Source organism: Paramisgurnus dabryanus, chromosome 22 (assembly GCF_030506205.2).
Source record: "Paramisgurnus dabryanus chromosome 22, PD_genome_1.1, whole genome shotgun sequence".
Classification (NCBI taxonomy): Eukaryota; Metazoa; Chordata; class Actinopteri; order Cypriniformes; family Cobitidae; genus Paramisgurnus; species Paramisgurnus dabryanus.
This window is the reverse complement of record NC_133358.1, coordinates 22,641,855-22,654,124: the sequence shown is the minus strand read 5'-3', so window position 1 is coordinate 22,654,124 and position 12,270 is coordinate 22,641,855. Positions and strand designations below refer to the sequence as shown.

The following is a 12,270-nucleotide window of genomic DNA, read 5'->3' as shown; positions in this document are numbered from 1 at the left end:
AATCATAAATATTCACAGAATGGGACTTTGGGACGCAATGTCAAAATAAGGGATTAAAAACACAGGGTTTTATGCATCTCTGAATAAAAGACGCACACACGCATGCACGCCCCTCGATGACTCATTCAAAGAAAACTCTTCACTTACGTTCATTCAAGTCAACTCTTCCTCTCCACTGCGCAGACGCAAGACACTAAATGCGTGACACTTGTCGCTGCCCGTGCCTATATAAATGCAAACTCCAGCCTTTCTTTGAAGAAGTCCTAAAAGTGACAACTTGGGCAGCAACTGGAAGACACCCGCGTCTCGAAAAGTTCAAAAACCATCCAAGGATAATATCAATTACGCATACCACAGGTACGCAGCATCTTATGTGGATTAATATAGTTTATATTGATTTGAAGTCTTAGATAACATCAGTTTACACCTGCCATTTAATTCTCGTCAAATTGCAATGCTGTGGAACGGATTTCGTTACTTCTTCGTAATAAGCATCAAACTATCCAACCTGTGCGTAACAGTGTGTGGATTTAGAAATATACTTAATTGTGAAATACAAATAATAATTATAATGTGAATGGAAATTTTGATTATTGTTTTATTATAATAAAAGTGTAGTAACTGTTTATTTTTAACACATTAATTCCATTTGTATCAGCATAGTTTATTTTTAAATAAAGTTAACAATAGTTAAATTTTACTACCATAGTTTAAGGATGGTTACTGTATTAAAACTATGGTTACTTTGCGTAAAGGCAGTTAATATGCTTTAAATTATTTCTGTTCTTGATCTTCGACCCACATCCATTGCGCAAAACAATTGCTCAGAAGTATTGTGCGCATAATATACTCACCTCTCCCGCAGGTTCATTTCGACACTTTTTGACATGAAGCTCAATGTCCTCGTCACCACCGTGGCTCTGCTCGTTGCCTTTCCATCACCGTATGAATGTAGAGCCATCGACAGCAACCAGCCAGGCATGGACCCAGATGGAGAACGACAGTCACCGCCACTTTTGGCGCGCCTTGGAGAGGAGTACTTCATCCGGCTCGGTAACAGAAATCTGAATTCCCCTCGGTCCTCACCAGACGATTATTCCGAGCCATCCCAGTATCCCAAACGAGCACTGCAGCTCCAGTTAACGCAGCGTCTGTTGGAGGGGAAAGTTGGAAACATCGGCCGCCTGGATGGCACTTACGCGCTCCGGGCGCTCGACTCAGTGGAAAGAGAGCGCAGGTCCGAGGAGCCACCGATTTCCCTGGACCTGACCTTTCATCTGCTCCGAGAAGTACTAGAGATGGCCAGAGCCGAACAAATGGCCCAGCAAGCTCACAGCAACCGCAAAATGATGGAAATATTCGGGAAGTAACCACGAGCTCCATCTGCCAAAGATATTTTTACATTTAGCACAAACATGAATATTCTGTACCATAGTGCTGCTTTTCCATCATGATCTATTTATACCGGTGATTTATTTATTTGTAGATATTTTAATGAAGACCTATAGGTGTGTATGGCCATGATTCAGATTGCGCAAAACTGTCATGAATCTTCATCAATGTTATTGTATTAAGTGATCATTCAGAACTGTGTAAGTGAAAAAACACGGTGGTTTGAATTTCTTAAAAAAGACAATATTTTCAAATACTGTTTAATTTTATTTTATCTGACAAACCTTCATTGTAACATACAGTACATTGTTTAAGTTTGTTAATAAACTAATGAGCAACCATTGATTTTTGTTGTGCAAGAGAATGTCTTATATTTATATTTTTCAATAAAACTTTGAAAGCCAATTTGACAGTTTTTGTCTAGATTATTGACGTATGAAAATGAGTTAAACACGACTTAATATACAAATAAATATTTAACGTTTAGTAGGCAGTTAATGCAACATGTTTTCAATGTGCAGAACCCTGTGTTAAAAATTCTATAGCATTACTGAATTATCATGAGAAACATCAGATTTACTTACAAAGATAATTTTTCTATTAAGAAAATTATATTGACTAAACAATTTTAATCATTTACATTTACACACTTCAAAAATAAATATTATATGTAGAAACATCTTGTAGACATGACTGTTTACATCAAAGGGAAATTTAACAAGTAATGTAACAATTTTGTAATGGAAAAATGTCTCAGCTCATAAACAATTATTACACACACACGCGCGCATATATATGTGTGTGTGTGTGTGTGTGTGTGTGTGTGATATAGTGTATTGCCCCTAAACAGGATTCTTCACTCAATACACAGATGTTTGTCTCTCTTCCTTCATGACACAGATGCAATTTAGAATTTAAAGTGAGCAGTTTGATTCTGTTCTGGAAATAGCAGCATCCATCCCAAGAGATGGCGTTTATTTGGCACTTTCATTTGGCAAAAGGTTAGAGGAAAAAACCTGTACACTTACCTATGACAAAAATGACTGATTATCAATTGGAATGTTGTTCTGATTGAATATGAGTTCACACAAAAATAAATAACCAATGCGTTACCTCTATCTTCACAGTAACTGGATATCTTTTATATCCAAGTCTTGAATAAACCACATTTAAAATTCTTAAATTTATTGGGTGAAGCACATCTGATCAATTATGTTCTGGTAAGAGTTAACAAGGTACTCCTATTAAACTTAACCTTCACTTTTTGGCTCTGTCTGACTAAAAACCTTTTAGTAGAGGTGAAAGCAACAACATATTGAGATAAGGGTTGTGATTCCTTAGCCTAATTAAGTTGATTGTAGATATGCTCAGTGTGAAGCCAGACACAAAGACACATCGTGTCACCCATCACTGGGCCAGAATTGATGGATTACGCAATGTCCTGACATCATTATTTCAGCTCGACCACTGAGATGTGCGAACAACATTTGTTTACTCCCGCATGGCCCACAAGACTAAGAGAACACACGATTACTTCCACAGACTGTCGCCGCTGTTCTTCAAAGTAGATTAGGCACAGACATGTAAAAAACCCAGCTAAAGTAATTTTTGTGATTTAGTGCATAAAAACATCCTACATAGTGTAAAAAACATTCTGTGAAAATATAACCTTGATACGTTTAATATTACTACACTACAGTACTTACATATTGTTAAATATGAAGTACATGTAATGGAATTGGAACAAACACGGGTAACCTTTTATTTGTCGTTGACATTTATAAATATGAAATACAGGGAACATTTAAAGGGAATCATATCATTCATAACTCAAATTCCATCGCTGTGCCAACATAATGAAAATATCACCCGAACACTCCCTACGCAGTAAACAACACCACAAATCTTGGAAGGATTTCTTAAGTCATCTACATTTATATTTAGTCATCTAGTGACTTTACTTATACAGTAACAGAAAAAAACAGCAACAGCGTATGTTTAAAATAGTTGATTTTTGACAGTGTCCACACAGTCATTGCTGTAATTCTAAGGGTATTCATGTGCTTCTAACAGGTTGCTAGAAGATCAGATTGATGCATGTAAGTCCACATATGTGAATGGTGCTTTAGAAATTAGGATGATGTGGTAGATGTTTTTGTTTGTTTGTTTGGGGTTTGTGGAGGCAGGAGGGGAGGTAGAGGTTCGTCCAAATTGCCCAGTGTGTCCGGCCCACCTAAAGCTGTCTGTTCTGTCCGGGGTCCGGAATCAACGGCAGCCTCATCTTCATCGTCATCATCGTCATCTTCTTCGTCTTCTGCAGAAAGCCAATATTAAAGGATACAAGCAACCCCATACTGATTAAATATTACACACAAGATTTCTGGTGGATTTATTGAAAATGAAACCGTAAAATGGCTTTTAAACTGATTACTCATTAAAGGAATAGTTCACTCAAAAATTTAAATTCTGTTATCATTTACTCACTCTCATGTTGTTACAAACCTGTATACATTTCTTTGTTCTGAAGAACACGAAGGAAGATATTTCAAGGTATGTTTGTAAACAAACCGTTCATGAGCCCCATTCACTTCAATAGAACTAATTTTTCCGACTGTGGAAGTGAATGGGGCTCATGATCGGTTTGGTGAATGTGGAGAGTTTTTATTTTTGGGTGAACTATCCCTTTAAGTTACAATTTGCTTGAGAGATTATATGAGTGGTGAATTTGTCTTATTTTTAAATTTATTTAAATTCATATGCAAACCTGATTTATTGCCATGAATTATGATAATGAGTAGTTCAGGTGAGATTTACCTCTGGCAAAGTCAATATTGCGTAGGGCCTTGCCTTCTTTCTTGAAGCTCACATAATAATGATCCATGCTCTCATATCCACGCTCTACTCTCTCTAGGTGAGAGGTATTCGATACCTCTGTAATTCTAAAATAGAAAAAAACTTTTCAGTTTCAAAAGATAAAAACCTTGATACACATTAATTTGACAGAAATGATCAGCACTTACTTCTGAAAGAGGGATTTGGCATTCTGTTTGGAATGAGGGGGAGAGAAAGAAAGTTATTTTGGCTAAAATGTATAATTTTTATAGGTTCCCTACAATGAAAACCCATGAGCTTCCATTAAAGGGTTAAAAAAAAGATTTTTTTTTGAAAGATTACTGAGGTGACGAATTTCTATGTAACTAGATAAGGACCTTTAAGAAAACAGCCATCTCTGGTTCTTCCAGTGTTTGGATTCCTGTTTCCATGATTTTGGTCATGGAATCCAGATGATCTCCGTATTTCTTTCTGAGGCCATTGATATAGTTCAATTTCTCTTCCTTTTCACCGGCCACTTTCAGGTCCATCTCTCTTTTCCTGTCCTCCAGAATAGCGTACAAGTGGTCGAACTTTTCACACACCTGGGATTTTTGTCGCCTTCCATTTTCCTGTGAAAGGAAACTGTTGTTTACCATTGTCTTCCATGTTGAAATTTATGTAAATAACACGAAAATGATATGTATACAATCATAACCATAAAATAAGCGTTGCACGAAAATCCTCTTGTAACAATATGTGGACACTTTTGATAAATTAATTTCTCAACTTATACAAATATTGCTGTTGAGTATCACATTTATCACACTTGTCCATTCATCCTGTCATTCATCAAGTTAAAGGAAAACACCACTGTTTTTCAATATTTTACTATGTTTATACCTCAACTTAAACTAATTAATTAATACCCATCTTTTTTCAATGCGTGCACTTCATCTTTGTACAGAGCGTCGTGAATGTGTTAGCATTTAGCCTAACCCCATTCATTCCTTAGGATCCAAACAGGGATGAATTTAGAAGCCACCAAACACTTCCATCTTTTCCCTATTTAAAGACTGTTACATGAGTAGTTACACGAGTAAATATGGTGGCACAAAATAATACCTAAAATAAAGCAAATAAAAAATAAGAACTATATTGTATGGCGGAAGAGCACTTTTTTCCACCCCCAATTTCCACCGACTGCGGAAAGGTTCCGAATCCGTCACAGCTCCGGCCATCCGCAGCCCTCCGGCACAAATTCGCAGAGCTTCTATTTTGGACGGTTGCCAGACAGCTCCGCAGGGTGGAGCCATGACTTTATCGCGTGATCATACCTGAATTCGCGAGATCTCGTGTTGTGATCTGGGCTGGTAATATCCCAAAATGTCTTCTATTGAAACTACTGTTAATTTTTTTATTTTATATGCTAAATTCTTCATCCACAAACAAAAATCCCCTTTGTTATAAGATCCATTGTCTCATCTCTAAGTAAAAAACAAAAAATGTATGCTATTTTTGAAATGTTATGATGATGTATTTAAAGATGTGGCTTAAATTATGCACTTTTTCTTACCCATGTATAGAATTTACGACGGTATAGCTTAACCTCATGCAAACCAATTACTGATTGAGATGTTTATTTATCTTTTATATTTTTGTATTGTTACTCGAATTGTCTGTAATTTAACAATGCTTTTCTTTCCCTGAATGTATTTGTACTCTTTATATTCGTTAATAAATAATAATAATAATAATAATAATAATAATAAATAATTTGGGCTGGTCCAGCAAAACGTCATAATTTAACGTCATAATGGGCGGCGACAGAACTAGAAATCGCGCGATCATCATGTGAATTTGCGAGCCCTCATGGGTCGTCGTCACTTCAGCACACAGCCGCTCTGCAACAAATAGGGATCTGGTGAGTATTGGCAGACGGCGGAGTGCAGAGCTATAAACGCAGCGGAGCCGATATGCAGCCGCTCCGCAGTTGGGGGAAATTCGGCGTTAGTTTGCAGTGATCATCATGTGAATTTGCGAGACCTCATGGGTCGTCGTCACTTCAGCACGCAGCCGCTCTGCAACAAATAGGGATCTGGTGGGTATTGGCGGATCTGCAGCCGCTACGCAGTTGGTGGAAATCCGGTGTAGTAAATCATCACTCCTGACTACTCACGCTCAAACTTGCATCAATATTACTGCGCCCAAGGTCGAAGTGCTGCAAATAAAGTGTTCTTCCGCCATACAATATAATTCTCATTGTTTATCCGCTTAAAAAATCGTCACGTTTTATTTTGTGCCACCACACTCACCCGTGTAACTACTCATGTAACAGTCTTTAAATAGGGAAAACATGGAAGTGTTTGGTGGCTTCTAAACTCATCACTGTTTGGATCCTAAGGAATGAATGGGGCTAGGCTAAATGCTAACACATTCACGACGCGCTGTACAAAGATTAAGTGCACGCATTAAAAAAAGATAAGTATGCATTAATGCGTCTAAGTTGAGGTAGGAACATGGTACAATATTGAAAAACAGTGGTGTTTTCCTTTAATATATGGTAAAAAGATCAAACAAACATATATAGTTTTTCATTTAGAGGAAATATAGGTGTATCAATAACTGCAAAATCTACATCTGGTTGCAAACTAGACAGTAGCTACACTTTCAGAAAAAAGTCAAAAAATGACCCCTAGCTGTCACTGGAGGAGCCCCCTTTTACAAAGTACACCTTTGCACCTAAAGAGTTTATATTTGTACCTCATAGGTACATACTGGTATCAAATATGTACATATCTGTACCTAATACATACTGGGTACTGCCCCAGTGACAGCTAGGGACCATTTTTGACCATTTATTCTGAGAGTGTAGTCCTTGCCGAGTGCTGAGCCCGTTTGTCTTTAAACTATTAACATTTCTAACACATTCTCCCCAAATCAATAGTTTAAAAGAATACAGTATCTGTTTCCTTGAACCACATCTAACCCTCAACCTTGCTTTCCGTGACTTCATCAGATCAGCCATATGCTCAACCGAGACCGCTCATTTCGGCTTGCTTGTCAATCATGGATCTTCTGTGAAAGCAACTGTGAAGTCTGGAGAGATTCCAGCTTCCCGCCTGCCTGGCTCATCGATGCATGTATATCTTTTGTCAGAGGAACCATTTTTGGTCTTTCCATCAATAATCGTGCTCATATGTCAAGCTTAAGGAGGGGGAGAAGCCCCCACACAGGGTTACTAACCTCTATGGTCCTGCAGGTCTCCTCTAACTGACTGATGATGCCTTGGATCCTGTCATTATTGCTCACCATCATTGCTATTCCATCCGTGAGCTCTGTCTGGAGATGAGAGCGTGTGTAAGCATATTAACGTGCTCTAAAACACTTTAACACTGTAAAAACATACGCTACATAGACAAACGCAGATATGGAGTGACATTGAAGTATGTATGTAGAAGTGCATTAATATTTATATGCTTCTGAAGTTAACCAACAGTTGTTTTTTTACCTTTTTTGTCTGGAATATGCTGTCAAGGGGAGCCACTTCACAGTCCTTATGAGAGCCAAACACTTTACACATAGAACAAGTGGGGACACCGCAGGTCAGGCAGTAGATGTTGATTTTCTCGTCTTCATGGACCTCACACATCGGCTGGTCAACCTTGCTCTCAGGAGATGGTCTGCTGCTGTTACTTTGATAATAATAGATCAATGAGTGGGAAGGTCTGACATCTGAGGTTAAAAAAAAGATTTATACTTTTTTTAAAGGTCTGAAACCACAGACAAACAACCCAGAGGCAATTTAAGTAGCTTATCATAGGTTAAAACACTAATTTATGTATCTGTCAGCAAACATCTCCATTTGTTTAAATAATTGAGATACTAAACAGATTTTTCTTTCCTATAGGAAACTATCTCACCATTCCTTCAGATAGAGACAGGATAACTACATTTATTAGACTGAGGGTCTGTGATGTGTGCCCAGGAGACTCAACATTCACTGGTGGTGTTAAACTAAAAATAAGAATCATGCCATCATGACCATCATCAAAACCCATCTGACCCATCTGAGTCACAGGTCTTGAGAATCACATGGACCATCCACATGGACAGTCTATGGTAACACAACTCTACTGTAAATAATTGCTTTAAAACAAACTGTTTCTACTATTCCATCTACAAAAAGCTTTTTGGGCTCATAAATGCAGTTAAGTACTTATGTGGGTTGCAAAAGTGACAAGGCTGTGGAGAACTTAATCACGTAGCCTTTGGGAATTTCATTTTTAAAAGCTTTCCTTGTGAGAGTTTCTTTTGGAGAAGGTAACATCTCTTTATCCTTGTATATTTAAGTGAATATGAACAATGTTTTATATTTTTAATTAAACTGATACACGATTATTTAAGAGCACAAATTAAAATAAATTTCTAAAACATACCCCCCCCCCAATAACTGTGCACCTGTTGCAACATCTGCTTACCCAGAATTACTTTATCAAAGCACAAGGCATCTTTTTTAAGCCATGTAAGGACAACCCATGACAGCTTCGTGAGATATTCATTTTCCAGATCTAACCTGATGAACTGCTGTTTGTACATGTCAATGATGTTTTCCACCAGAAGATTTCTCTGCAGACCGTAGACCCCATGACGATCCATTACAACTTCATGCCGGCAGGACGGACACCTGAAACGGCCACCTGACATCGATGTACCTCCTCTAGTGGGAAGGTATGGATTTGAAGACTGGGTGGGGATGTGTATGGGAGGGCAAATAAATAAAACACATTACAAATGTATTCAACAATGGCAGAATAATGTAAATGCAATAAATATGTTTCCAACAATAAAAAAAAAATTATATTGGCTGTTTCAGTCCATATTAGGTCAGATATGGGCAAAAAAATGGCTGGGTTTGTCGCAGTCATGAGTTGAAACAACAAAAACAAATACATAATTCTGGTAACCAATATAATACACTATAATAACAATTTCCTCATAGGCCAGACATAATAATGTATAACAATTATAACAGGACATGCTATTAAATCTTATATAAAAAAATTAATAAAAAATATACCTCTTTTTCTATAAATAGATGCATTTTAGAAACTAGAATCTCGGTGTTATTGTGATAAATTGTTATGACGATAAACAAAAATGATTGAAACCGTACCTGGTAAATATCATTAGCACATTTCCGACACAGATTGTGTTGACAAGGAAGAATCACAACGGGTTTGGTGAACAATTCCAGACAAATGGGACAAATGAGCTGCTTTTCTAAGCTGTCCATCTTGATTTTACGGTCTGTGGCTCCACTTGAGATTAGATCGTTTAAGATTGAAAAAATTAAATTGTCCCAGTTGTTGTATGGGGATGAAATCAGGCCCTCGCCATTGCTCAACAGTGTCTGTTTCTATAATGAGGTATGGCAAAGTCCCACTATCTGTGTGCGCTGTTTTTAGAAAGACTCGCGTCACAGGATGCCATGTTTACTGGCCATATATGAAATTGATAGCGTGCTGCCGACATGCTGGACGTCACTTTATTCACTACAGGAAGTTAAGGGAAAAGCATAAACAATAAACATTATTTGAGTTCATATTTATCTATAAAAAGTTAATTTGAAAATTTAGATTTTGGGCTCGTTCACACAAATTGATACGATATTAGCAGCACGCACAAACGGGCTAACGTTTTGTCTAGGCTCGTTTTGTCTTTGTCTGCGCATTTTATAGGCTATGCGTAAGCCCTTCGTTTATCAGCTGGAATAAAATAGCTGTGAAAGTGATACCATGATCGTTCTTCGTATTCTGGTTGTGTGGCCACCCCTATTCATTAACGATACATTTAAAGTAAAATAAATGACATTAGTTGTCGTCCATGGCACTTAGAAAGTATAACTTGTGTCAAGAAAGTGGCACGTGAAATGCAAAGATGTATGTAGGCTATTATAGGGATGTTTAATTAATCGTTTTTGTTTTCAATTTTTGATTCAAACAACTAAAACAAAAACAAGATAATCAAGGAAAACTATTATTGTGAGATTAAAATATTAAGTGCGTGTTGCAGTGTGGCCTATTTCAACACTGTAAACATTTTTTTACTGAGTTATCGTGCTTAATAACCACGACAATGTGTGGGGTTTTTTGTTTAAATTAATCGTGATTATGATTTTGCCCATATTGGGCAGCCCTAATGTATTAGCAAAAACCCGAATAAAAACATTAAATATGAAAATTAAGCTATATGTTTGAAAGTGTTTTAAAATGAAAAACAGTTTGGAGAATGCGGGCATCGATCCCGCTACCTCTCGCATGCTAAGCGAGCGCTCTACCATTTGAGCTAATTCCCCATTTGCCCCTTAATGTTCTGGCAGTGAATTTTTAACCCTCTTCTACAGTTTAAGATTGGCAAAAGGGCAGAAACAGAGAGGCGAAACTCTGATGCATTTTAAGTAACAGCCACTAGGTGGCGCTTCAGTAGCGCGGCCGCCATTTTGGGGTGAAAATGCCAACTGGACAACAGCACAGAATGACAACGAAAGAGAAGTCAAAGTTGAATAAAAAAACCCAATATTCGGTCAGTGTGACAGTATAAATCTTGCCTTTCGTCGTTTTCTGCTAACGTTAACTGTTTTTATTGTAATAGTAAACCTAATTTCTTAACTGCAGATCCTTGAAACTAAATGAATCTCACAGCCATCATCAGTACTTTTTATTTTCATACAGTTAATGTTTGTACTTTCTTATATATGTTTTATGTTATCAGTTGTAAAATACAGCCGTTAAATACACAGGTAGTTTTAGCCTAACTTACTTGAGTATATCCATCCATTTTATGCAACTTAACACATTTACTAACTTTACACCGCTAGGTCTGAAATATACATTAACGTTACGTTTTAAATTTTGAGCAGAGGCTGTTTTTTTTTTTACAGTCGTGCTTTAACGGACATTAACAGACCATACCTCGAAATACTGCAAAAATATTTAATGTCTGATTAAATTTAATTTCATATGTTAATGTAATTCAATGTTTATAATGCTAATCGTTAAACTTGAAAAAGTTTTAAACGAAACTGTAGGCTACATGGTTTCTGGAGAGCAAAAGCAAAAAACAAGACACAAAGTCTTTAAAATAAACCGTTCAAATTATTTGATGATCACTGTGGTTGTAGTACCTTATTGTCACCTTATGTGTTATTGTCATTATATTTCAGCTTTAATTTTCCCATAGCGACAGCAATAAGCGACCGAATCTGGTTGCGAACAGAGTTGATAGAGCGTTTTTCATCCTAATTTTAGCCCCAAATCTCCCCCTAATCTCAATGTATCGCGAGATTTGTCCTTTTAGCCAGAACCGCCGAGTCGCTTTCATCCCAAAATGGCGGAAGCGAAGAAGCGTAGTGCTTCTGCTGGGTGCTGCTGTTGCAGTGAAACGTTCTATTGAGTTTCGCTTCAGTATTAATCCGTTTAATAATACTATTATACTTTTATATTATCGACTGTTTTATATCTGCTAATACGTATATTAACTCACATTGTATTTTAATGTAAAACATTTGTCGATGTTAAGATAACTGTTATTTCGCTTCTGTCAGTGAGCTCTAAGCTCTAGTATTGTTACATTACATATAGTATTCTTTTTAGCATGTGCAATCGATTGTAAGATTAACGTTTGTCAGCTAAATTATTAAAACGTGTTCGTTGTTTTCCAAGGCGTTTCATATAGAAATGTCCATTTCAGTAATTTATGGTAACTTAGTTTTTGTTATAGTTGTTGCATTGCATCGGTTTACTGTAACTTGCATGTCGATTTTTTGGTAACAAAAACCTCTTTATCCTTCGTCAAACATGTAAAAAATACCAGGTATAAGCTCAACTGTTGATAGTACAGTACGAAGACGTCGTTATGTACAGTATAAGACCTCAAACTTGAAGCGCTATATGCAGGATCCTTCGATAGCTCAGTTGGTAGAGCGGAGGACTGTAGAGGACATTACACTGTAATCCTTAGGTCGCTGGTTCGAATCCGGCTCGAAGGAAAACATTTTTGTTTTTA

General features: G+C 37.1%; 2 protein-coding genes and 2 non-coding genes across 6 annotated transcripts; 2 read left to right on the top strand and 2 right to left on the bottom strand.

Moving 5' to 3' along the window:
• The first annotated feature begins 242 nt into the window (after positions 1 to 242).
• crhb (corticotropin releasing hormone b) lies at positions 243 to 1,737 on the top strand. Its single transcript, XM_065258321.1, has 2 exons — positions 243 to 357; positions 866 to 1,737. The coding sequence occupies exon 2, from the start codon at positions 888 to 890 to the stop codon at positions 1,368 to 1,370; it is 483 nt and encodes a 160-aa protein (XP_065114393.1). The 5' UTR covers positions 243 to 357; positions 866 to 887; the 3' UTR covers positions 1,371 to 1,737.
• A 1,403-nt stretch (positions 1,738 to 3,140) lies between these two features.
• On the bottom strand, positions 3,141 to 9,640 carry trim55b (tripartite motif containing 55b). Of its 3 annotated transcripts, none has more exons than XM_065258316.1 (8): positions 9,380 to 9,640; positions 8,685 to 8,949; positions 7,715 to 7,938; positions 7,450 to 7,545; positions 4,602 to 4,835; positions 4,413 to 4,435; positions 4,207 to 4,331; positions 3,141 to 3,706 (listed from the first exon to the last, which is right to left on the bottom strand). In XM_065258316.1, the coding sequence occupies exons 1-8, from the start codon at positions 9,497 to 9,499 to the stop codon at positions 3,525 to 3,527; spliced, it is 1,269 nt and encodes a 422-aa protein (XP_065114388.1). In that variant the 5' UTR covers positions 9,500 to 9,640; the 3' UTR covers positions 3,141 to 3,524. The 3 variants fall into 3 exon arrangements, with proteins under 3 accessions (XP_065114388.1, XP_065114391.1, XP_065114390.1); XM_065258319.1 differs by having other exon boundaries at positions 7,715 to 7,892; positions 8,780 to 8,949; positions 9,380 to 9,638; XM_065258318.1 differs by having other exon boundaries at positions 7,715 to 7,898; positions 8,780 to 8,949; positions 9,380 to 9,637.
• Positions 9,641 to 10,488: 848 nt separating this feature from the next.
• trnaa-agc (transfer RNA alanine (anticodon AGC)) lies at positions 10,489 to 10,561 on the bottom strand. Its single transcript has one exon. It is a non-coding gene; the product is annotated as a tRNA-Ala (tRNA).
• A 1,603-nt stretch (positions 10,562 to 12,164) lies between these two features.
• trnay-gua (transfer RNA tyrosine (anticodon GUA)) lies at positions 12,165 to 12,253 on the top strand. The gene is given in 2 exon segments: positions 12,165 to 12,201; positions 12,218 to 12,253. It is a non-coding gene; the product is annotated as a tRNA-Tyr (tRNA).
• Positions 12,254 to 12,270: the final 17 nt, after the last annotated feature.

Bases quoted from the DNA above. Each gene is read 5' to 3' on its own strand.
- crhb (XM_065258321.1), top strand. From the start codon at position 888: ATGAAGCTCAATGTCCTCGTCACCACCGTGGCTCTGCTCGTTGCCTTT.
- trim55b (XM_065258316.1), bottom strand. From the start codon at position 9,499: ATGGACAGCTTAGAAAAGCAGCTCATTTGTCCCATTTGTCTGGAATTG. The intron at 4,332-4,412 runs GTAAGTGCTGAT...TTTCTATTTTAG, and splicing joins GCCAAATCCCTCTTTCAGAA to AATTACAGAGGTATCGAATA. The intron at 3,707-4,206 runs GTAAATCTCACC...GGCTTTCTGCAG, and splicing joins CAATATTGACTTTGCCAGAG to AAGACGAAGAAGATGACGAT.